Source organism: Brassica oleracea, chromosome C1 (genome assembly GCF_000695525.1).
Source record: "Brassica oleracea var. oleracea cultivar TO1000 chromosome C1, BOL, whole genome shotgun sequence".
Taxonomy (NCBI): Eukaryota; Viridiplantae; Streptophyta; class Magnoliopsida; order Brassicales; family Brassicaceae; genus Brassica; species Brassica oleracea.
The window spans coordinates 39,695,217-39,718,588 of NC_027748.1; the positions used below are offsets into that span (position 1 = coordinate 39,695,217).

The 23,372-nt window shown below is 35.8% G+C and overlaps 3 protein-coding genes across 3 annotated transcripts; 2 read left to right on the forward strand and 1 right to left on the reverse strand.

The window, feature by feature from the left end:
• Positions 1-2,090: 2,090 nt before the first annotated feature.
• Positions 2,091-3,451, forward strand: LOC106299471 (transcription factor MYB86-like). Its single transcript, XM_013735563.1, has 2 exons — positions 2,091-2,253; positions 2,707-3,451. Exons 1-2 carry the CDS (start codon positions 2,091-2,093, stop codon positions 3,426-3,428), a joined length of 885 nt encoding a protein of 294 aa, XP_013591017.1. The 3' UTR covers positions 3,429-3,451.
• A 13,596-nt stretch (positions 3,452-17,047) lies between these two features.
• LOC106342183 (DNA-3-methyladenine glycosylase 1-like) lies at positions 17,048-18,610 on the forward strand. Its single transcript, XM_013781051.1, has 3 exons — positions 17,048-17,543; positions 17,657-17,714; positions 18,010-18,610. The coding sequence occupies exons 1-3, from the start codon at positions 17,150-17,152 to the stop codon at positions 18,494-18,496; spliced, it is 939 nt and encodes a 312-aa protein (XP_013636505.1). The 5' UTR covers positions 17,048-17,149; the 3' UTR covers positions 18,497-18,610.
• Positions 18,611-19,485: 875 nt separating this feature from the next.
• On the reverse strand, positions 19,486-21,810 carry LOC106312497 (aspartic proteinase nepenthesin-1-like). The gene is made up of 2 exons (XM_013750086.1): positions 21,237-21,810; positions 19,486-20,431 (listed from the first exon to the last, which is right to left on the reverse strand). The coding sequence occupies exons 1-2, from the start codon at positions 21,746-21,748 to the stop codon at positions 19,606-19,608; spliced, it is 1,338 nt and encodes a 445-aa protein (XP_013605540.1). The 5' UTR covers positions 21,749-21,810; the 3' UTR covers positions 19,486-19,605.
• Positions 21,811-23,372: the final 1,562 nt, after the last annotated feature.

The window sequence follows — 23,372 nt, forward strand, 5'->3', positions numbered from 1 at the left end:
AACTGTGAAAACAATATTGTTCACTTTTTTCAAGAATGTGTTCGATGGAAAAAATAAGGTTTTTATGTCATAATTTGTTTAATGTCCAATCCGATCAACCCATGATGTATTAATTATAGTTTTGTTCCATTATTTTTAATAAAAATTGATCCGATCGATCGGAAAGAAATTATATAATAACAACAAAAAAATATTTTATATATACAAATAAAATGATCAAATATATAAAAAAACTATCGATAATATATACAAATAAACTCACTCTGCGCCTTACGCAGGTCTTATCCTAGTAGAAGATAATTTTGCTAAGCAAATGAATCTTAGGTAATAAACTAATAAATGAGAAACAATGGCACTTGAAATTTTCATGAGTTCTCAAAGTTTTCTATATGAGAATTTCTTACTTTCTCACTTCCTTTTCTATATTTTTTAATTTTAATCATGGTATCTTCTTCTTATATACTTGCAATGGATATGCTCTAAAAGTATGTTCGAAATGATTCTCAATAAGTTTGCGAAGAAAACTACTCAACACAAAACAAACCTCGAGAACTGTTGACGGTATGATTTTTTTATAAAACTGTTGACGGCATATATGTTTCATGTTAATAAACTAGTACGTCCATCTAAACATCTGGTACAAATTAACTAAGAAAAAGCTTAAACCAGGAAACACAAATTAACTTCCAGAAAAGAGAGCTTCTTTGTTACTACTCCGACGATCAAAATCACGTACGTGATTTGTAAAAGCAGACTCATGAATCATGATTACCCAGTTTATTTGTTAGGACCGATGAATTGTGTTACATCATTCTGACTTCATGTTGTCAAATTAATACCAGAAATGTCCTAACAATTGCATATACTTCCTTTATTTTTTAATAGAAAATTCAAAGATTACCAACTGGTCTATTCCATTGCTTACCCATGGTTAGGGTTTATCAATAAAGAACAAAATATTTCATCAAAAGAAAGACAATATAGTACGTTAAGACAAATTTGTTTATAAATGTATAGTTAAATATATGTAGCTTCATTCAGACGAGGATTTTTACATGATATGGTAATTAACAGCGACGGATTTATATTATTATGTTAATTAACTGCTTTCTCCCCCACCCATTAGTCTATTATTACATTTAACTTGACGGATTCAAACTAACGATTGCTTTGTAGACCCATGTTTAGCTTGACCCGTGCGTGGCTTACTTAAGCGGAAATGTTCTTTAGAAGCTCCAGGGATTGATATACTCAATTCTCCAATTTTCTAGTAGTTGCGATTAGGTTGGAATATTTTGCAATCGTGCTCCCTACTTTACCTCCAATTTTAACTAATATGTTTAGTAAATGAAACTTATTTACTGATAGCAATACTCTTCACCATTCCAATTTTCAGACTACGAAAATTAACGCATTTTCAAAGAAGTCTCATACATGATAACGATCAGTGTATCCGGCCTATAATGAAGTGAAGGGGTAACTTAAAGTATGTCAAGAGATAATTTGGATTCTTCACGTCTATGCGTATTAACTTTTAGTGTACAAAGGTGCGTGATGATGCATACAATTAGTCAATCTGAAAGGTCTAAAACCCAATGGTTATATACAACATAGCGTAATAATTATCAGATGTTAATAACTCGTGTTTTATTCTAGTAATCTTCTTACCAATACATTTTGAATTCTAGACCGAATGTAACTCCGTATAATTTACTCATTAGGGCGTGTCCTATATAGTTAAGGAACAGATAGTATTAAACCATTATTAAAGAAACACTTATAATTTACAGTATCTATGCATGCAATGTATGCCAATAATTAATCACAAGTACAAGTTATATAGATATATGGATGACTCTTTTTATCAAGGAAAGTGACGTGAAATGCTAATATCTCTAAACAGGCTTCCATTTGAAGACACGCAGAGGAGAAGAGAAACAATACAAGTTTGGTTAATCATATTAGATTAATTAACCGTAGAAAGGATATAGTACTGATGAGGGAAAAATAATTAAATAGTGATCCTGCTGGTTTATTAACATTTAACACCAAGAATCTTAGCTTGTATGTTGTATATATAAATTAGGAAGATGAGAGGGAAGTGGGAAATGAAAAGAGATGAAATGGGACATCGATGCTGTGGAAAACACAAAGTGAATAGAGGGCTTTGGTCTCCTGAGGAAGACGAGAAGCTTCTTCGTTATATCACTACTCATGGTCATCCAAGTTGGAGTTCCGTACCCAAGCTTGCCGGTTATAATATCTTCTCTCTCTAACTCTTTGACTACATTTTCATTCATTAATCAAACGTTAATTAGTATATATACGTATGTACGAGGAATCATCATGAGTTTCCAACCCACAATCATTTGGCAATAAGTAGACTGATTTATGTTTTTAATATACGAGTTTTGATCTCCATTTTTGATGTATGATTTATATTTCCTCTGTTTTATAATGTATAATGTTTTGCTACGATGAACACATATTAGACATTTACTTTTAAAAAATGTTATTAAAAATATAATTTAAAATGATTTAATTTAATTATAAATAAAAAGAATAAAGATATAATTGATTACACAGTTTACAAAACTAAAGTTATCTACATTTTATAATTGTTAAACAACAAAAATCATCTCGAACATATATTTTACATATTGGAATGGAAGGAGTACGTAATTTTACGTATGTGTGTATATATAGGGTTGGAGAGGTGTGGGAAGAGTTGCAGGTTAAGGTGGATAAACTACTTGAGGCCTGATTTAAAGAGAGGTTCGTTTACCGCGGAGGAAGAGCAGACTATCATCGATGTTCATCGTATTCTTGGTAACAAATGGGCTCAAATTGCTAAACACTTACCTGGACGCACTGACAATGAAGTCAAAAACTTTTGGAACTCATGCATCAAGAAGAAGCTTCTTTCTCAAGGCTTAGACCCTTCCACTCATAATCTCATGCCTTCACACAAAAGATCTGCTACTTCTTCCAATAATAATATTCCCAAGCCAAGCAAGATGAAGTCCATCATGACAAACCCTACTTTTGATCTATCAACCACTGCTTTCTCAATCACAAACCTTAATCCTCACACTTCAACTAAACCAAACAAAGTTAAATCTCCTATCCGAACTCCATTACCCTCTCAGACCATAATCCCTATCAACAATACCATGTCAAGTCTTTTAGATTATGAGAATATGATTCCTAGCTGGTCAGATGTTGATGGAGTGGCGCCAATCCACGAAGAAGCTCCGATGTTTTCAAGTGAAAAGGCAGTAGTAGGAGTTGATGACGATTACTTCAACATGGATATTTTGTTTAATACGCCTTCTACTACTACTTTTGATCATGATTTTGCTTCCATTTTTTCTTCTGCAATGTCTATCGATTTCAATCCTATGGATGATCTTGGCTGGACCTTTTAGTTTTACTCTGTCTCTTTCTATACTTTGACCAGGTCCTCAAGTGTAAATAATTTATATGAATAACTTTTACTTGTTGTTGTCACTAGTTTTGATAGCTGAGATTTTACCAATATTGTTATAAATGGATGTCCATAACCAGCCAATACAAGAGAGAGAGAGCCGGCGGCTGGAAACCCTAGTTTCCTTTTTCCTTATTAGTTTATGATTTGTACTTTTTACATATTTGTAGTCTTTCTTTTTCTCTCATGTAATTCCATATATATAAGGGCACACTTTATGTTTATGAAAAACAAGAAACATACAGATTCTATTCTTTTGTTTCACAACACGTTATCAGCACGATTAAGCTCTAAACCCTAAGCTAAAACAAACCCGACGAATCAAACCCTAATCACCTCGATGACTAACCCTAGCTGACTTGAACCCTAATCCCGATCGTGATACATCTCATCCCGTGTTCAGCGACGATCCCAGTTCACGACCTCAGTCTGTTTCCAGCTCACGACAGGCGATCCAGCTCGTTCCAAGCTCGCGACGATACACACAGAGCGCGACCCGATAACATCCGCGACTCATCTCAGCTTGGTACTCGACGCCATCAGCTTCAGCTCGCATTCCCGATCAGCGACAAGGACAGCTCGCAACACGATCAACAAGCAATCCTTTCGCGACTGTTCCAGCTCACGACAGGCGATCCAGCTCGTTCCAAGCTCGCGACGATACACACAGAGCGCGACCCGATAACATCCGCGACTCATCTCAGCTTGGTACTCGACGCCATCAGCTTCAGCTCGCATTCCCGATCAGCGACAAGGACAGCTCGCAACACGATCAACAAGCAATCCTTTCGCGACTGAACATCAACGTTCAGCTCGCGATCCTCATCTCATTGGTGGTCCATTCAACCAATCGGAGGTTAAGGTAACCATGAAACACTAATAAGCAATCATTGAAACCATAATCGAATGTTGATTGCTTGATATAAATTGAACCCATAAAATCTTAAACCCTAATCGAAACCCTAAGGTAATAGACCAAAACCCCAATGAGTAAATCGAAGCTCATGATCATAAGTTCGATTCCCTAAACCCCAATGATCTAATTATCAAAATCGAAACCCCAAATTCTTTATACCCTAGCTAAAACCCTAATGCGTGTTCGTTTTCTATCTAAAACCCTAATGCTTTAAATCGAAATCGATTGATTGCTTGATTGCTTGAATGTTATTGAATATAATCACATAGAACCGTTTGCTAGGATTGCTAAACTCATTCTTGAATTTGGTTAATTGAATTAATGAAACCGATTTGATGATCTTGAAATTGAAATCGCATACTGAATTTGACTAATCCGATTGATATTGAAACCGCTTGCTAGATTAAAAGTTCGATCATCCTATTTATATTAAAACCCTAATTGCTTGATTGTTTGATTGAGGTTTCATGTTTCCATTTATATGATCACTTAGAAACTGTTTTGCTAAGATGAATAAACCGATTGCATAAAGATCATATAGAAACCGTTTGCTAAGAATGATCATACCTTGTAGCCGTGCGGCTTGTTGCATCATTCATATATAACCGAATGAACATTGATTGATTGCAATTACACTTAGAAACTCGTATGCTAGGCTGATAGAAACTGAATTGGCCGTGAGGTTTGTCTTGGCCGATAGGCTTGTTTGAACATTGCATATCCGTCAGAACTGATTGCATCATATCAACCTGATCGAATGTACATATAGAATGCTAAGTTTGAACATATTGATTGCATTCTCATGAACACTTTTAAAATCTAAATTATAAAACATATGATTTCAGATGTCGAAAATCAACAACTTGGATTTTGCTGCCCTAAATCTCTCTGGAGATAATTACTTGCAATGGACACTTGATACTAAGATCATCTTAAAATCCAAGGGACTCGGTGAATGTATCACCGAGGGCAATAATGCAAGTGAGAAAGATAGATATGGAGCTATATTAATTATACACCATCATTTTATTGAGAGTCTTAAAGATCAGTATTTGACTATTGAGAATCCTCTAGACCTTTGGACAGAGTTGAAAGCAAGATATGATCACCAGAAAATGGTGTTATTACCAAAGACTACATATGATTGGAGGAATCTCATAATCCAAGACTTTAAGTTTGTGGACGAGTATAACTCTGCCCTGTTTAAAATAGTTTCGAAATTGAAACTGTGTGGTGAGGATATAACAGATAATGGTATGCTTGAGAAAACCTTCTCCACCTTCCACACAAACAATGTGTTGTTACAACAACAGTACCGAAAGAAGGGCTTCACAACTTATGCTAATCTGATCTCTTGTCTCTTGCTCGCTGAGCAGAACAATGAACTGTTGATGAGAAACAGTGAATTGAGACCTCCTGGAACAAACCCATTACATGAGGCACATGCGGCCATAGAGGATAAGAAAGAGTCGAACGATGTCCAGAGTGATAGCCAACACGGCCGTGGTCGTGGAAAACGGTAAGACATGTAGGACTCCCAAACATCTCGTTGACCTCTACCAAGAGAGTTTGAAAGGGAAGAATCATGAAGCTCATATGACTTATCAAGATGGTGAAGATGATTTCAATCATGAACAAGACGATCTCATGGAGTATGAAATGTCTGATTGTTTAAAAGAATGAAGTTGAATTCGACATCTATGTTTTTGTGTTATTTGCTTTGAGTTTTCTATGTTTTGATTGCTTTGAACTTATTTAATTAATGAATGAAAGTTTTTGATATAAAAGTCTCTAAAGTCTCATAGAGGGCTACGGCCAGGCTAACATCATGTTGCCTATGGGTACGCATCTTGAGATATCAGATGCCTTATATTCACCCAACTCTAAGAGAAGCCTATTGAGCTTTAAAGACATTCGAATGAATGGCTTTCATATTGAGACTAAGGGCGAAGGAAACAAAGAGTTCCTTCAGATCATAGAGATCGGCCAAGGCTATAAGAAAGTTCTAGAGTCTATACATGCGCTCTCTACTGGCCTTTTACTATGCTAAGGTCGGAATGATAGAGACCAATGCTGGTGAGTTCATGTCCCAAGCATTTAATGATTACTGTATGTCCATGGGGGTAAGTGTGGAACACTCCGTGGCACATGTACATACACAGAATGACTCTCTGTGGCATATGTACATACACAGAACGGCTTGGCCGAATCATTCATAAAACGAATTCAGCTAATAGCTAGACCATTGCTTATGAAGTCTAAGCTTCCGGCCACAGCTTGGGGACACGCGGTCTTGCACGCGGCCGAACTGATTCGTATAAGACCGTTTAGTGAACATAAATATTCTCCATTACAATTGCTTACGGGTCATGAGCCAGACATATCCCATCTTAAGACATTTGGTTGTGCCGTCTATGTGCCAATTGCACCACCACAGAGAACAAAGATGAGACCTCAAAGGAGGATGGGGATATATGTTGGATTTGATTCTCCCACGATTATTATGTATCTTGAGCCAACTACGGGTGATTTGTTTAAGGCCAGATACGCGGATTGTCATTTCAATGAATCCGAACATCCAACATTAGGGGGAGATAATAATAAGATGGTAAAAGAGATTACATGGAATCAAACATCCTTATCTTGGTAAGATCCTCGGACTCAGGAATGTGATTTAGAAGTCCAAAAGATTATACATTTACAAAAGCTAGCTAATCAATTGCCAGATTCCTTTGCTGACCCGAAAAGAGTGACTAAATCATATATACCAGCTGCTAATGCACCAACAAGAATTGATGTTCAAGAGGGACACAATCAAGTTGCTATAGAGTCTTGACAACGTTTGAAACGTGGTAGACCAATATGTTCCAAAGATAAGAACCCTCGGAAAACTAAGAAAGGTGCAGAGATTGAAACCGAGGTTGTTAAAACCATAGACACAACCGCGGCCGTTCCTAAATCTCGAGACTTAGCCGCGGCCAATCCAAAAACCCTAATAGCGATCGCGGCCGATCATGAATGCTTAGATGTGGCAGGCCCTGATGTATTCTTTTAGATTCCTGATAAGTCTGGCTATAAGAGAAAACTTAGACTTGTAGTTAATGGATGTTGTAACTGCATACTTATATGGTCCACTGGTTAATGAAATATATATATGAAAGTCTCAGAGGGTATTGAATTGAAAAACAAAGAGAGTTCTCGACTTTATGGATTGAAACAATCAGGTCGAATGTGGTACAATAGACTAAGTGAGTACCTAGTGAAAGAGGGATATAGAAATGATCCGATCAGTCCCTGCATATTCATAAAGAAATTCGACAATAAGGGCTTTGTGATCATAGCAGTGTATGTTGATGATCTGAATATACTAGGAACCTCTGGAGAGATTTCCCAAATAGTTGAATATCTTAAGAAAGAATTTGAAATGAAAGATCTAGGAAAAACAAAGTTCTGTTTGGGATTACAACTTGAGTACATTAAAGATGGAATCCTTGTGCATCAAATGTCATATACAGAAAAGGTACTCAGGAGATTTAACATGGCCGACTCACACCCTTTATCCAGCCCCATGGTCGTGAGGTCCCTCGGCCTGGACACTGATCCCTTTCGTCCCAAGATGGACGATGAAGATGTCCTTGGTCCCGAAGTGTCATATCTCAGGGCCATAGGAGCTTTGATGTATCTGGCTAGTCATACACGACCAAATATATGTTTTGCCGTGAATCTATTGTCTAGATTTAGCTCTTGTTCGATCCAAAGGCACTGGAACGGGATTAAACATGTTCTTCGTTACCTACAAGGAACGAAAGACTTGGGTCTATTTTGTACTAACCAAATCAAAGAAGGTTTAGTTGGTTTTGCTGATGCAGGTTATCTATCAGATCTACACAATGCTCAATCACAGACAAGCTATGTTTTTACACATGGTGGAATGGCCATATCATGGCGTTCCATGAAGCAGACGATCACGGCTACATCATCCAACCACTCGGAGATATTGGCAATACACGAGGCCAGCCGCGAGTGTGTGTGGTTACGGTCCATGACCAACCACATACGAGTTGATTGTGGGATGTCCGAAGGCGCAGACACACCAACCGTGATGTATGAGGACAATGCAGCGTGCATTGCTCAGCTCAAAGACGGCTACATCAAAGGAGACAGGACGAAGCATATCTTGCTCAAGTTCTTCTTCACTCACGAGTTACAGAAAGCTGGAGAGGTCCAAGTGGTCCAAGTGCGTTCTAGCGACAACTCAGCCGACCTGTTCACCAAGTCACTGCCAACTTCTACATTCAGGAAGCTCACGCATCAGATTGGGATGCGTCGACTGAAAGACCTTCAGTGATGTTCACATCAGGGGGAGTAATACGTGTTGTACTCTTTTTCCTTCACCATGGTTTTGTCCCACTGGGTTTTTCCTGGTAAAGTTTTAATTAGGCAACATCTAAAGCGTATTACAAACTCTGTATGGTTATGACATCCAAGGGGAAGTGTTATAAATCATATTGTGGATGTCCATAACCAGCCGATACTAGAGAGAGAGAGCCGGCGCCCTAGAGAGAGAGAGAGCCGGCAGCTGGAAACCCTAGTTTCCCTTTTCCTTATTAGTTTATGATTTGAACTTTTTTCATATTTGTAGTCTTTTCATTTCTCTCATGTAATGAAAAACAAGAAACATACAGATTCTATTCTCGTGTTTCACAACAAATATCAGTTTGTCATTTTCTCATTAATCTTTTGTTTTTTCGTAGTCATTTTTCATTAATTTGGGCTTTTTAAATCTGCTTTCATGTATTTATATAAAGGCCCATATGATAATTGTGGATTCTAAAATCCACACTAAGTATTTGATAGTGGTTGTTTGTAAAAATAGGGAGGAAAGAACTTCGTGAGCGACAATATCCTCAGAACACAACGATACGATTGGGTTCGATTTGTTGGGAAAGGATTATATTCGTAGGTCGAATATCATAGAGATATCAGGAAAGATAAATATTGTGGCTAAACTCGGGATCGAGATGCCTACGTACCTGTTGAGGGATCAAGTCATAACGTAGTTCGATTATCATCTCTTTCGAGAGATGTCGTTTTCATCGGTCTCGAGCGGGAAGTCGTTTCCATCGATCTCGAACGATACGTCGGCTTTGTCGGTTCTTGAATAAGAGGTCGTTTATGTATAAATGATGGATTCAAATAACTCGATCTATCTTAATATGATCTCATTAGGTCGTATCATCTGAAGAAGAGCACGTGTCATTGACATGATCAAAGTTTGTTACTATTTTCTATAAGATTCTTCATATACGGTGATTGTCCCGTGCTCATACACGGATATAAATATTTTTAAAGTAAATATATTATAATAACTGATTGTTATTTATTTTAAATTTTAAATTAATTTATAATTTATATGCATCATTTATATTAATAATATTATATTACTTTAATTATACATATGATTTTATATATGTTATATCTAATCGATTTTGTTTTTTTCAGTCGATTTAGTTATCATTTGGGTAAATTGTATTGAATCTATGAATTCAAATGTAATATTTTTATTCCATATATTAAAATTTTGGTTAATTTCTTATTTGCATTTAGGTAGTTGTTGTCTTAGATATGTGAATATATTTTATGAAGATTATGTATAACTTAAGATATATTATGCTCAGAATAAAAAAAACTAAAGTGTCTGATTCCAAATTACATAAATTAGTATAACGAAACGATAATATTCTGAAGTCTCATGCATATATATAAATTTTACAAAAGAACTAAATTGTAACCGTTGGTTAATATTCTATTTTTCATTTTTAATATGCTTTGAGTTGTCATATATTTATATTTATAAAATAAATTACTATTCTTATAAAATTATATATTCTTATCGTAATTAAATCTATGATTTTAGATATAACTTGGATTAGTCGAATCACTCATGTTGTGAGTATAATGAGTTACATATATTCTTTCAAATTCAAAATGAAGCAAACTTATTTTTTTTATTATAATTAAGTCAAATGTGCATGTATTTTCATAATATTTATCAAATTATACGTTGATGTTTGTTAAAAAAATATTAGAAAATAAAGCGATGATCAATAGAAAGTTACATGCGTAAGTAGCTGATATATTTTTGAAAGCTCATGAGCACATATCAATTTTTACAATAATTAAAATATTATATAAATTATAAATAACTTTATGTCTTTGATTTATTGAATGGAGACTAAAATTTATTTTAAATAATCTTAAAAATGAGAATTCAGATTTGTTTTGGTATTTTGATTATGATTCTATTAAGTTACAAACATAAAAACATAATATTTAAAAGCAAATTTAATATTAAGAAAAAATAACTTTAACAATGATAAAATATAATATATCTACCTCATTAAACTATTTTGTAACTATTTGATCAAACGATGTTTATTTTGAAAATTATTTTTAGTTTTTTTAATATCTCTAAAAAATAAGCAGTAAAAAAAATTGTGATTGTATTTAAAATAATATTATATAAGTAAAATATAATTTATCGATATTTTTTTGCTGTAATTGAAAGATATTATATTCAACTAAATATATGAAAAATATATAAAACATTTGAATATTACTAATTATAAATTATTTTTAGACAATTAAACATATATCAGTTTATGTTACTTAATTATCTTATGTAATCATCTAAGAAAATATATCTGTGTAAGTTGTTTTTAATGAAATCACATTATATAGAAATTTATAAATTTCATCTAAGAAAATATAGATATAAAGAAAGTATTTTTCTTCAAAATTATATTTTATGTTATTTAAAAATATATTTAAATGTAATATTACTATTTTGGAAACTTTTCTTCTTTTATGAAATCATATTATATATACATATATTTTCGTTTTTCAATTCAATTTTTTTAAAATTTATAAAAAAATTCCTTTTTTATTATATGTGTAAATTTTTCGGAATTTTTTTAAAAGGAAACTAAATAAAAAAAATTAATAATAGTATTTTAAATATAAATTAATTCATTAAAAGTATCAGTGTAATCAACCATCGTGAGAGTTAACGTGAGAGCGACAGATAGGAAACTGTCTTCTCGAATAACGTTGTAGAGATATTTGCTTTGTGAAGAATACGTAAAGTAACGCGTCTGCTTTTTTTCCCCTTCAATAACTAAACGGTGGAGGATGTCTTTAATCATTATAGAAATATAATGACTTGATAATCATGGGAATGGTTATAATCTTCATGGTCGTTTCTTCTGTCGAGCGAGAGTTCTCTTAAGTCACGAGCTCTCGTCCTCGGGATATATTTACGGAGACGTGTTCTATTTGTGGTCTCGATACGAGGTTTCATCCATCTTGCTCCGTCGATCCCGGGACGTAGAGAATCATGTCCCTTGTCTCTTGTTAGACGTGATCTGATGTGGAAGGAATGTGTTTCAAGTCATTGTTGTCTCCTCCGTCACACCTCGGTTGAGCTATCTTCATTTAAGGAGATCTCTCGTATTCGTCGTATGTGAGCTATTTCCCTCGAGGCCATGTGTTGGTATCTTTATGGATATGTTTATTTGGTGAGAATATGTGATTTTAGTTTCAGCCTCTGAGTTCGGATCCCCCGAAGAGAGTGATTGTAGTGTCCCTGATCCGAGATAGGATCGATCGGGATGAGCCATGGTGCGGGGAGACGCACCAGTCAGGTCACGAGAGCTTGTCAAGCGTATGATGGCTCAACGGTGTGGTTAAGGGTATCAGGAAGCTGAGACTTAGCCAGGATATGGTAAAGACAAGTTAAAGGGAGCTGGACGAGTAATACGGTAGCTGAATAAGGTTTCGATCCAGCTCAATCAGCTGGAGAGAGTGTGGAGCTAGCTCATGCAGTACTGATCAGCTCACGGGAGCTGATGGACTAGCTCACTCAGCTGGGGGTAGTTGGAGATCAGCTCAACTCAGCATGGTGGAGTGTTCCGGTCCGGACCAGTGTGGTCGGGTCCGAGCGGTTACTGGGCCGAACCGGTGGCTTATGCGGAGCGATGGGGCCGTGTGAGACCAAGGCTAAGCCAGGGCATGGGCAAGGGCTAAGGGAGTTGGTTTTCGATGGGGAATCTGCCAGGGAGTAGTTGGAGCAGTTGAGGACCGGTTGGGGGCAGTTAGAGGCGAAAGGGTGCAAGGGGACAAGTGGCACCATTTCGGCCAATCCCTTGCAACCGATCGGCCAAGCAGTTATCTGACCCCTCTCTCTATAAATATAAGTCTCTGGGGTCAGTTTTGTACATGAATTTCCTTAGGGAAAACTCTGAGCAAATCGTGAGAGAGAGAGACAAGAGAGAGAGATCGCCGGCCAAGAAAGGAACCGAGCAAGTGGTGGTTTGATTCATTCCAGCAAGGCTAGGATGGATACCATACAGAAGGACAAGGAGAAAGAGAAGGAGAAGGACATGGTTCCAGGGGAAAGAACTCCTAAGGTTAGTGGTGTAAGCCGCGAACCATCAGACCTAGAAGGCGGTTGATCCGATCGGGCTTGTGTCCGGTTTGGTGATCGGATGCATCCATCTCTTCCTCTTTTCTATTCCGCCTTATCTCTTGGTTATTATGATGTTATATGATTGTTCAGACATGGAGAGATAGAACCAAGGCTTTAGCCGGTTCGAATATGAAGTCCTAGGCCCTTGGCCGGACTTAGAAATGATCGGTTCCACCATGGATTGATCGGATGGATCTAGATCGCATGGCTGTGACCGGTTATGGTTTGGTACTAGGCGGGCCTGATCCTATTCAGGAACTGTGTGTGGCCGATTGTTGTTGGGTGTTTTTGGGATAGATTTGATTAAGGAACATTAGGGAACCGAACCATGCATGATTAGATGTTGATGTTAGGATATCGGTTATGTATTGATCATTGCATATGGATTGGTTTCAGGATCGGACTTGGACCGTGGTAAAGGAAAGGCACCGTGAAGACTCAAGCCATGAGAAGATGTGTGGTGATTGGATCATTATTGATAAGTGTGAAGTATTGATAGCCTATTGTGCAACTTGTGAACTTATGATAGACTAAGTGTGTAATCTAGTAGTATGAGCATATGAATGATGTATGGATCTCATTTTATATATATACAATCGATTTGCCTCTTATGCTATCTTGTTTACTTTAAATGTCTTGAACCTCAATTGGAAAGAAATGAACTTATAAACTATTGACTTAAAACCGGAATCACATAGACATAATAAGTAAGTATGGCCGCGGATTAGTTTGGGTCCAAGGACCGGGATCGGGTCATTACAGTGATGCTTTTGTCCTTTTATAGGTGAAGCTCACCTCCCTTTCATTCGTTGTGTTGTTGCACGTGACGGGTGAGTCAACACTGAACTCCTCATTTCTAGGGCGTGAAGATAGTGAACATATATTTGGTGGAGATATGATTTTGATTTAGTCAAAATCTTGATTGCCTTTTATTGGTTTAGTTCTCGAAGTCGAAATGGTCTGATCGTGAGACCATTTATGCTAAACCGAACATGTTCTACATCGATGACATAGAACTTGTGGCGGGAAGGATTTGGTGACAAATCGTGTTCCAACAGTAATGTGCAAGATCAGATGCGCATAGTAAGTTGTAATAATATGTCTAAGGGGGGAGAGAAGTATCAGATCCATACCAAGAAACAGTGTAAACTAATAGACTCAATAATATCTTCTTTTGAACATTATCAATTATATCTTTTCATTCGCTATATGATTGAAAACAAAAACAAGGAATGTATTCGATCTATATACAAATTAATTATTTTTTATATATACGTTTTTTGTTGGGTCGACCACCTATTTCCCCACGATAACTATTGTATAGTGTTATATGTCTCCGAAACTATTGGCTCTATTTATTTGTCCCCAAGAATAAAGTGCTATTCCTATTTTCCCCCAAATATATAGTTCGAAACCTATTTCTCTCCAATCATCGAATTAGATAGTTTAATATCGGTTTACTATTTCAACCTAAACCATAAACCACTTAAAGTTGATAGTTAACCAGCTAAGATCCAATTAAGACTGATTTAAACCCGATAAAAGACCCAGCCTCACTACTAGAAAGAAAAAAAAAAACAACGTCATGAACGTAAACCCAGAACCCGACCTTACACAAAATCCCCAAATTGTTGAGCCCTAAAAAAGGAAATCTCCTTCGATTTGGAAGCGAAATCGACAAGAGATCAATGGCGTCAGTCTCTGGAGCTGTAGAAAACACAGAAGATGAGTAAAAGTGTATCAACCTCGTTCAATAAAGCCTCATCCACCCACTTAAAGATGTGATTATCATTTTGAAGCTACAAATTAAAAACAATCACAACACTGATAATGAGAAAGAAAAATATCAAGCACTATCTGAAACAATTACATTACCTTATTCTCTGCTGCAAATGAACATCGCAAGTATCTCCGGTATGGATTCTGGTCGGAATTGGACGTCAACGTCACCATTAGCTCACCAGACCAACATTTCTTAGGAACACTGAAAAATCTCCCAGCACCTCTTGAGGGTCGACGACCAGACGATGATCCCCTCGAATCTCCAGACGTGTTGCTCCGACCTCCAGCCATAACCTTCACAAAGATTAAAATCGATTTCCAAAGTTAGGGTTCTTACTGATTTTTGCGATTTGGGGTTTTTACAAGAGGATTTTCATGTTTTAATGGGTCGGGTTTTGGTCAAGTTAATTTACTATATTTTGGTTTATTTCGGCTCTGGTTTAGATCGTCTAATTCGATGATTGGGGAGAAATAAGTTTTGAACTATATATTCAGGAGAAATAGGAATTGAACTTTATTCTCGGGGATAAATAGATAGAGACAATAGTTTCGGAGACATATAGCACTATACAATAGTTTTCGTGAAGAAATAGATGGTGGACTTTTTTTGTTTAAGATTCATTTGTACGTATTCTCCAATGATACTGATCGTGCGGAAGTCAAATAATTATCCTAAATTTTAATGGAACTTCGTGGGAAGCGGGAATGCAAAGATAAGAGGAACATGCCACAACGCTATGTAACCACATTATTCTAATTAATTTGTGGGATTATACTTGTACATGAAAATAGCACAGCTGCAGAGGTGTTGAGAAAGTCAAGTGTGTTAGTTCGAGGAAAGTTTCACAAAATGGCAAACAAAGTATTAATACGGTTCGCGTTATAAATATTTGATTGGAAGGAACAAAATTTAGAAATGATTGAGGAGCAACGGAAGACGACACCAGAGGCACAGAAGATGGATAATAGAGATATTTATTACTTACTAGTTAGTGTTTACTATTTCTAAACGGATATATATCGAGGATATGTTGAACCACATGGTCTGTCTCTTAAACTCTCTTAATCTTAGAGCAAACTCAATGGGGAAAGGGGTTCTTGCTCTTGGATTCTTAAAATATATATATGTGTGCATATATATATATTATATATACGTATATAATTTTAGAATTTTTAGTTTTACGGAAAACCCAACCAAAAATTTTTATTGCTCTTAAGTTTTTAAAATACATATATGTGTATGTATATATATATATATACACATATATATATGTTTTAAGAACCCAAGAGCAAGAACTCTTCCATTGAGGTTGTTCTTATCTTCTTCGTGTATATAGTCACCACTTTTGAAGGTCACGCCAATTCTTTTTCATTCTTTTTCGAAAAAGTATGCCAATTCTTCTTTTTCCGTTCAATATACTATTATCTTTTTGTTCTGTAAGTTTTATAAACTGCAATGCACGTATACAAAATATTACATGAACAGATAGAAGGATCCAGTGAAACAATTTATAAAGAAAAAAACAAATTCCACACTTTTTTGTTTAACTCAAATTCCACACTCAGTATTGTTTTTATAAACTATTTAGTAAATTTATATTATAAAATAACTATTTAACAAAATATGCTATGAAAAAGTTTAGACATCGAGAAGGACTATATATTTGGATTTAACGCGTGTGGCAAAAAATTCATGAATAAAGGACGGAAGCCGAAAATAATACAGGACAGAATATTGAAGTACCAAAAGAAAAAGTAAACAGAAATAGTTAGGGGGAGACTTAAAGGTCAGTAGGTCACATGTGATGTGATTTGATGGCATCAAATTATCTGTGCACATGCAGTGCCTCTAACTCTTTCCTATATTCCTTTTCTTTGTAGCTTCTTTTTTTTTGCTAAAATACTTTTGTTGTTGCTTTTTGTAATTTGATTCTTTGATATCCACACGGTTTTAGTTTTAGAATAATGTTCCAATCGGTAATATGTGTACATATTATTACCCTTAGTTACAATCACTTTTCAACTCTCTATATATCTTCCATGTTATATACTCCTTCCGTTTCCAAAAGATGTATGTTATGGAAAAAAAATTGTTTCAAAAAAATATATTTTTTACTTTTTCGATATATAATTTTATGAAAAAATATAAATTTCAAAAAAAATTAATGGTGTTTATTGAATTTTTATTGGTTAAAAATTATAAAAAATTGTTATTCATAAAAAACAATGCATATTTAATAAATTTTTTTAATATACGTGAAAAGTTTAGAATATGCATTTTTTTTAAACAAAGGGAATATAAAGGGAGTATATAGGTAGACAATCAGTTGCTCTTCTCTATTCCATATCATCATCATTTAAACACAACACTGCTCTCTCCTTACTACATCTCTTCTTTCATCCACCACCGTATAACTTAAGAGTTGATATAGAGAACATGAGCAGAACGGAGACAGTGGGTTTGACCAGAAGAGGAATGTTGCAGTCAAGTAGTTGCAATCGCCTTGTGAACTGTTCTGAGTCCTTCAAGAGGGACAGTGTGATTAGCAACGGTGGTTCAGCTAAAGTGAGAGGAAGCTTGGAGCGCAAGAAATCAAAGAATTTTAAGGAAGGAGAAAGCTATCCTTCTTGTCTCATAACGGAGGCTCCTGGGAGTATAGCCGCCGTGAGGAGGGAGGAAGTGGCTGCACAACAAGCCCTAAGGAAACTGAAGATCGCTCATTACGGCAGATCCAAGTCAACCCTATCTAATTTCAACTCCTCCAAAGTTGTCCCTCTTATTAACCCTCAACCTCATTCCCAGAGATGCAGCTTCCTCACCCCTACTTCTGGTATATACTCCTTTCATTATATTCTTTTTTTTCTTTCATATAAGTTTGTTCTTTTTTATAAATTGCAATATGCTAGTCTCTCTTCAATCTTCTGATTTTTATGTCATTTTCAGATCCTGTTTACGTTGCCTACCATGATGAAGAATGGGGAGTCCCTGTCCATGATGACAAGTGCGTTACATAATGGTGTTTTTATTGCAATTCATTACTATCACTTATTAGTTATTACCACCAAAATTCTATAGTTGCAAAAATCCCACTTATTTTAGGTTAAAAGTCTTCTAAAATCTAAAAAGTAGGATTGACTCCTAAATGATCTGGTAACCTACTAAACTCTTAAACCTATATTCTTTAATATATTTGAAGCTAAAAGTGATTAGAGTTTTATTTTCTCTTTATCTTCTATATCATTATATTTTATTAATTTCATCTTTGTCAAACAAGAAACTAATTATCTTAATTCCAGGACCTTGTTCGAACTGCTAACCCTTAGTGGCGCACAAGTAGGTTCTGATTGGACGTCAACTTTGAGAAAACGTCATCACTTCAGGAAGGCGTTTATGGAGTTTGAGGCGGAAGCGGTTGCCAAATTTAGCGAGAAAGAGATAAATGCAATAAGCATTGAATACAAGGTAGATATAAGCAAAGTGAGAGGTGTTGTGGAGAATGCAACAAAGATCCTCGAGGTCAAGAAAACCTTCGGGTCACTAGAGAGATACCTTTGGGGTTTTGTGAACCATAAGCCCATCTCCACGAATTACAAGCTAGGCCACAAGATTCCTGTCAAGACATCGAAGTCGGAGAGCATAAGTAAAGACATGGTTCGTCGAGGCTTCCGGTTCGTGGGTCCCACTGTGGTTCACTCCTTCATGCAAGCCGCTGGTTTAACCAATGACCACTTGCTCACTTGTTACCGTCACACTCCTTGCACTCTCCTCATTACTAATCCTTAATTTTTGTCTTTATTTTCTATTTGACTTAATTGAAAGTGTTTTTTTTTTTTTTAACTTTCTGGTGATTTGTGCACAACAAATGTAGGTGTAGGAGAAAATGGATTGAGTGTTTTTAAAAAAATATTGGTAATGTAAGATAAACCAGCTGGTTTAATTTGTTTTTTTTTATTTACTTTTGTGTGAGTATTTTTAATCACATGTATAAGGTTTTTTATGTATGTGTGGTGTCACAATTTGAAATAGTAATTGATTTTCATCGGATTAACCTTATCTTATATGACAATAAAGAAATGCATGGAAAATTTGAATATCCTCTTGGTGTTTTAAAATTTGTCTTCAAAGAATAGTAGTATAAAAGTGATGAATTGGTGATTGATTTTTAATTGTAGAAGCAAAAAGCATTATCATATTCACATAGCATGTGATGCTTCTCTGTCACCAATAATGATTGGATGACTTTAGTGGATGCCATGATGGGACTGGTCATTGCCCATAATCTGTTTTTCCCCAACTCCAAGTTTAACTTCTTTTTACTCTTTTCCCAAGTATCAACGACAACGCTCCTCCCTCGTGGTATATTGACGATTTCCAAAAGTTTTAGTGGAAGATGTGATACTTTAATTTAAGGATGTGTTATTCTTGTTATAAAACAGAGTACTCTACAAAGTTTTGCTTTAAATTCCATAAGTGCGAGAATGGGAAAAGGAAAAAAAAGATCAAATATGAGAAGAGAACACATGAGACTGAAACAGCGATGCATGAGATTCCTACTTTCTTCAACACGTAAAAGTGAGAGTGTGTGAACTTATTAAAGACTGAGCTAATGGAGTTCTGGGCCAAATCTCTTCTTATATCTAAACCCATTTCATCTGGTCCCTTTACGGCCAGTTTAACGGCGTAAATGTGCCTCAGGCCCGGTAATGACGAATCTAGAAAAGCAGTGGATGCGATCTAAAGATTTATAACTTGACGAACAGAAGTGCGGTAGATTAATATCAAGTGCCATATATTGCAACTTTTATAACGAACATGTTTATATATTCACTAACAATTAACAAACAATAACGGCCAATTAAATCAAAGTAATAAACACAAAGATAAATAAACAGCTAAAGACAGGTAGAAGGAGCAAAAGTCAAAGTTGAGGCCACAATATCAAACTCCCACAAATAATTCTGCTGCATTATATTACCAATGACATTAGTCCCCGGCTCTCCCGCCGACACAAACCCTAAACACTTGACTCCTGACGCAGCATCTATTAGGTAACTTCTACGATGCGGCTCAAAACGCGCACCGCCCTTGAAATGAAACGTCAACTGCGGCAGCTTGCTCTGGTTGAACCCTGACGTGGTATCGAAACAATACTCTATTGGTAAACCTTCTGGTTTGACTCTCTTCAAACCAACAAGGTAACGCTGAAGCCCCGAAACAACCGCTTTGTACGCAGCGTCAGCTAAAAACGTGAGGCTGGTTCCTGAGTCCAAGATGGTCCCACCACCTTGTGTTGCGTCCCATACTTGCATGGGGATGTCGAGCATGGTCTCTCCGAGTGAGAGTCCAATGATGTTGACGGCGTAGAAGGGAGGGATGACGTTGAGATCAAGCGGGGTGGTTCGTGTGGCGTTGAGTTTAGTGGCAGAGGAGAAGGAGGAAGAGCCGAAGATGAGATAGTTAGATACGTTTTTGTTGGAGAGATGGTCAACGAGGCAGTAGGAGAATTTGCCACCGAAGACATTAGTGGCTTTCGAAGTGAACGAGTAGTCGCTTAAGGCTAAACCAAGCACTCCATCGGCTCCACGAAAGCTATCTCCACTGAAGGAGTTGGTGCAACCTACGAGTACACCGGGGAGTCTAGCTACACGACCATTGGTGAGACGAACTGTGAATGTCTCCTTCCCGAACACGCCTTGCGCTGCTGACCCGTCCACGTATCTGTTTCCACCCGATCAATCTTAGTGTTAATTAGTAAGAACGCAGTAACATGGATTATTACGGGGTTTAGTTACAATAAAGAGAGGGTGGAATTTAATTTATGTATGGCTCGAACGGCAAACCTAACTCACAAGTCACGCAATAAGTGACATTTATGTAATGTGATGAATTGTAGCTCAAGACACATTTAATATCACCCCCTTCTCCTTATGAACTTGCATCTAAATCTATATGGCTCCCCTGAGTTTTCTAAATACTGTATATTTCATTTTAAATGTTTTTTTTATATTTTTAGTGCAAATTTTCCAGTTGTTATCTTTATAATAATATCAAACAAAACAATGTATTTAATAAAACAGAAAATTATTTTAAAATTTTAATAAAAAACCTTAAACGACAATTATTATGAAATATAGAAAGTAATTAAAAATAAAAGACAATATGGGAGTTTTTTTCCAGGACGAAATTATATTTGAACCTGATTCTAATATGGTATGCACATCCATACCTAATGGTCACAAGAAAGAGAGGTCACTCTCCTTGTCTCATTGATGACCACCCAAATTTTCACTAAATATCTTCTCTCTAAACACAAACACACACACAATCCCTTAAAGAGTAAGTTGTGTTCCTAAATTCTAATAATAATGTCTGTAATTAAGTTCCACCATCAACATCACTTCCCCTTTGGTTTATGATCCTTAATCAACTCCTAATTAAACTCTACCTAATTCACATTTTACTACTGTTGAATATCGATAATGCAACCACCACCGCCACCAAGAGAGATTACTACATTAAGTACCTGTAATCGTATGCGCATGGAGTTGAAGGTGTAGGGCAACTAGAGAGGGAGAAGAGATTCATGAGATCGACTTTACAAGTCTGAGTCAAGCATCCGATTCTGCTGAAACTCGAAGACTCCTCTGCTCTGAACACTCGACGGTTCTCTGTTTTTCCTTTCCCGCGGAACCTGCAGTTCACCCACGTCAGCTCGCTCCCTGTGTCCACCACCACTCTGAACCTTTTCGCCGGGGTACCGACTCTGATCTCGGCGAAATACTGAGCCGCTCCGTAGTCGAAACCTGATCTCAGAGTTAGCCTCGCTCCACCGTTGGTTTTTGTTGTTGTCCGTTTATGAGAAATGAGGCTGTGGCGTTTCTGGTCCGAGCCGATAATGTCTTCAATGCGGCGAAATGAAGTCGGGAAGAGAGTGTCCCTGTGTGTCATCTCGAGACGCATCACCGTGGAATATGCGGCGGAGATTAGGAGCAGTGTCGTGAGGAGACACAAGAGAGCTGCTCTCGTTCTCTTCATTTTGGTCCTCTCGTTTTGGGTCTCTGTTTTCTAAAACAGAGTATTTATATACATTGAGGAAGAGTTGAAAACAAACGCCTTTCTCTCTCTCTCTAGCTCTTTTTTTTTTTAATTATAATTTTTAACAACTTCTAATAACCTCCCCCCTCCCAAAAAAAAGTTTATTTAGGTTTCTCATGTTTAGAAAAAAATATTTTTCCATTGAGAATTTGTTTATTTGAACATATATTTTTTGGTGCAATATTGGACATATATATCATTACTAACCAAAAATCAAAAACTCAAGAACAAAATATCAGACAATCAAAAACCAAAAATTATTGTAAAAACTAAGAACATTTTCCTTTTGATTTTAGACATTTCAGGTTTATTAATTTTCCGTTTACTTACTTATAACGATTAATCGATTTAATCTGGCATAGTTTGACTAATCGGTTATTTAAAAACGAGCATCAACTTTACTCATGGAGATTATTATAAATTTTAATGTTATATAATTCTAAGAGAATAAATAAGGGATAATTTCACTGTCGATTTCTTTTCTTTTTTTTTTTGCCATTTATTATCTCAAATTCAATATAACAATAAAAAATAAAGGTTCAAAACTTGGAAAGTTTGGCTAATGGTCAACAATGACAGAATTAATAAGCTTTGTATAAAATTATTTTGTTTTTACTTATTTTATGACATAATTATTTAACAAATATTCCAATATTTTATGTTACAGTTTTGAGTTGACTTTACATTTATGCGAAAAACTACAGTTCGGGATTTTGAAAAGAAAACGATCAAGCACATAGCGGAAGGTTACCGGTTGCCACTTATTTTAGACACAATTGTTTAACAAATCGTCCAGTATTTTATGTTACGGTTTTAAGTTGAAGTTACATTATTGCGAGAGAAATTTTTACTTTTATTCATTAAAGGTAAATGCATCTAAATTTACATTTTGAGATTTTGAAGAGAAAAAAAAATCTAGCACTTTACTACTCGTTAAAATCAATACTATTAAATTAAGAACATGACCAATTGATAATAGTTGAGTCTAACTATTTATTTAAACATTCTCTTATTATTTTTTTATGTAACTGTATTTAATTATATTTAAACACTAACCACATATGATAATATCGTAACCTCTCCTTAATTCCTATATTTTCGGATCCATAGTTCTCAGTTATACTAATTAAAATCCACGGTTATGAAAATAAATGACAGTATATGTCCGACTAAATATAAACATGATCTCTCATTTGTATTGTTTTGTGATCAATGTTTACAATCCCAAACACATTGATCTTTGCGTGAAGTTAGCTCTTGGTATGGTCAGAGAAAGGTGAAGATAGACGGATGGATTCATGTCGTATTCTGGGTTTATGGTTTTCGCCGGTGGTGTAATGAGTAAATCAAACGGAAAAAATCAGAAGCGACTGAATTATTGGAGAAGACAACCTCCTTTGTTGTGTTACAATCAGAGTCGTCCACGTATCTTTAATCATGAAGCTTCAAGAGTTTTGTCCATGTGGAGAATAAAATAGTACTATATATACAAAATATTTTTCACTTTTATTCTCGCCCTAAAATAAATACTATTTTCACCAACTATTACATTATAATTTTAATT

Excerpts from the sequence above, each read along its gene's own strand:
- LOC106299471 (XM_013735563.1), top strand. The coding sequence starts at position 2,091 with ATGAGAGGGAAGTGGGAAATGAAAAGAGATGAAATGGGACATCGATGC. Across the intron at positions 2,254-2,706 it reads TTCCGTACCCAAGCTTGCCG|GGTTGGAGAGGTGTGGGAAG; the intron begins GTTATAATATCT and ends GTGTATATATAG.
- LOC106342183 (XM_013781051.1), top strand. The coding sequence starts at position 17,150 with ATGAGCAGAACGGAGACAGTGGGTTTGACCAGAAGAGGAATGTTGCAG. Across the intron at positions 17,544-17,656 it reads CTTCCTCACCCCTACTTCTG|ATCCTGTTTACGTTGCCTAC; the intron begins GTATATACTCCT and ends TGTCATTTTCAG. Across the intron at positions 17,715-18,009 it reads GTCCCTGTCCATGATGACAA|GACCTTGTTCGAACTGCTAA; the intron begins GTGCGTTACATA and ends TCTTAATTCCAG.
- LOC106312497 (XM_013750086.1), bottom strand. The coding sequence starts at position 21,748 with ATGAAGAGAACGAGAGCAGCTCTCTTGTGTCTCCTCACGACACTGCTC. Across the intron at positions 20,432-21,236 it reads CCATGCGCATACGATTACAG|ATACGTGGACGGGTCAGCAG; the intron begins GTACTTAATGTA and ends GGGTGGAAACAG.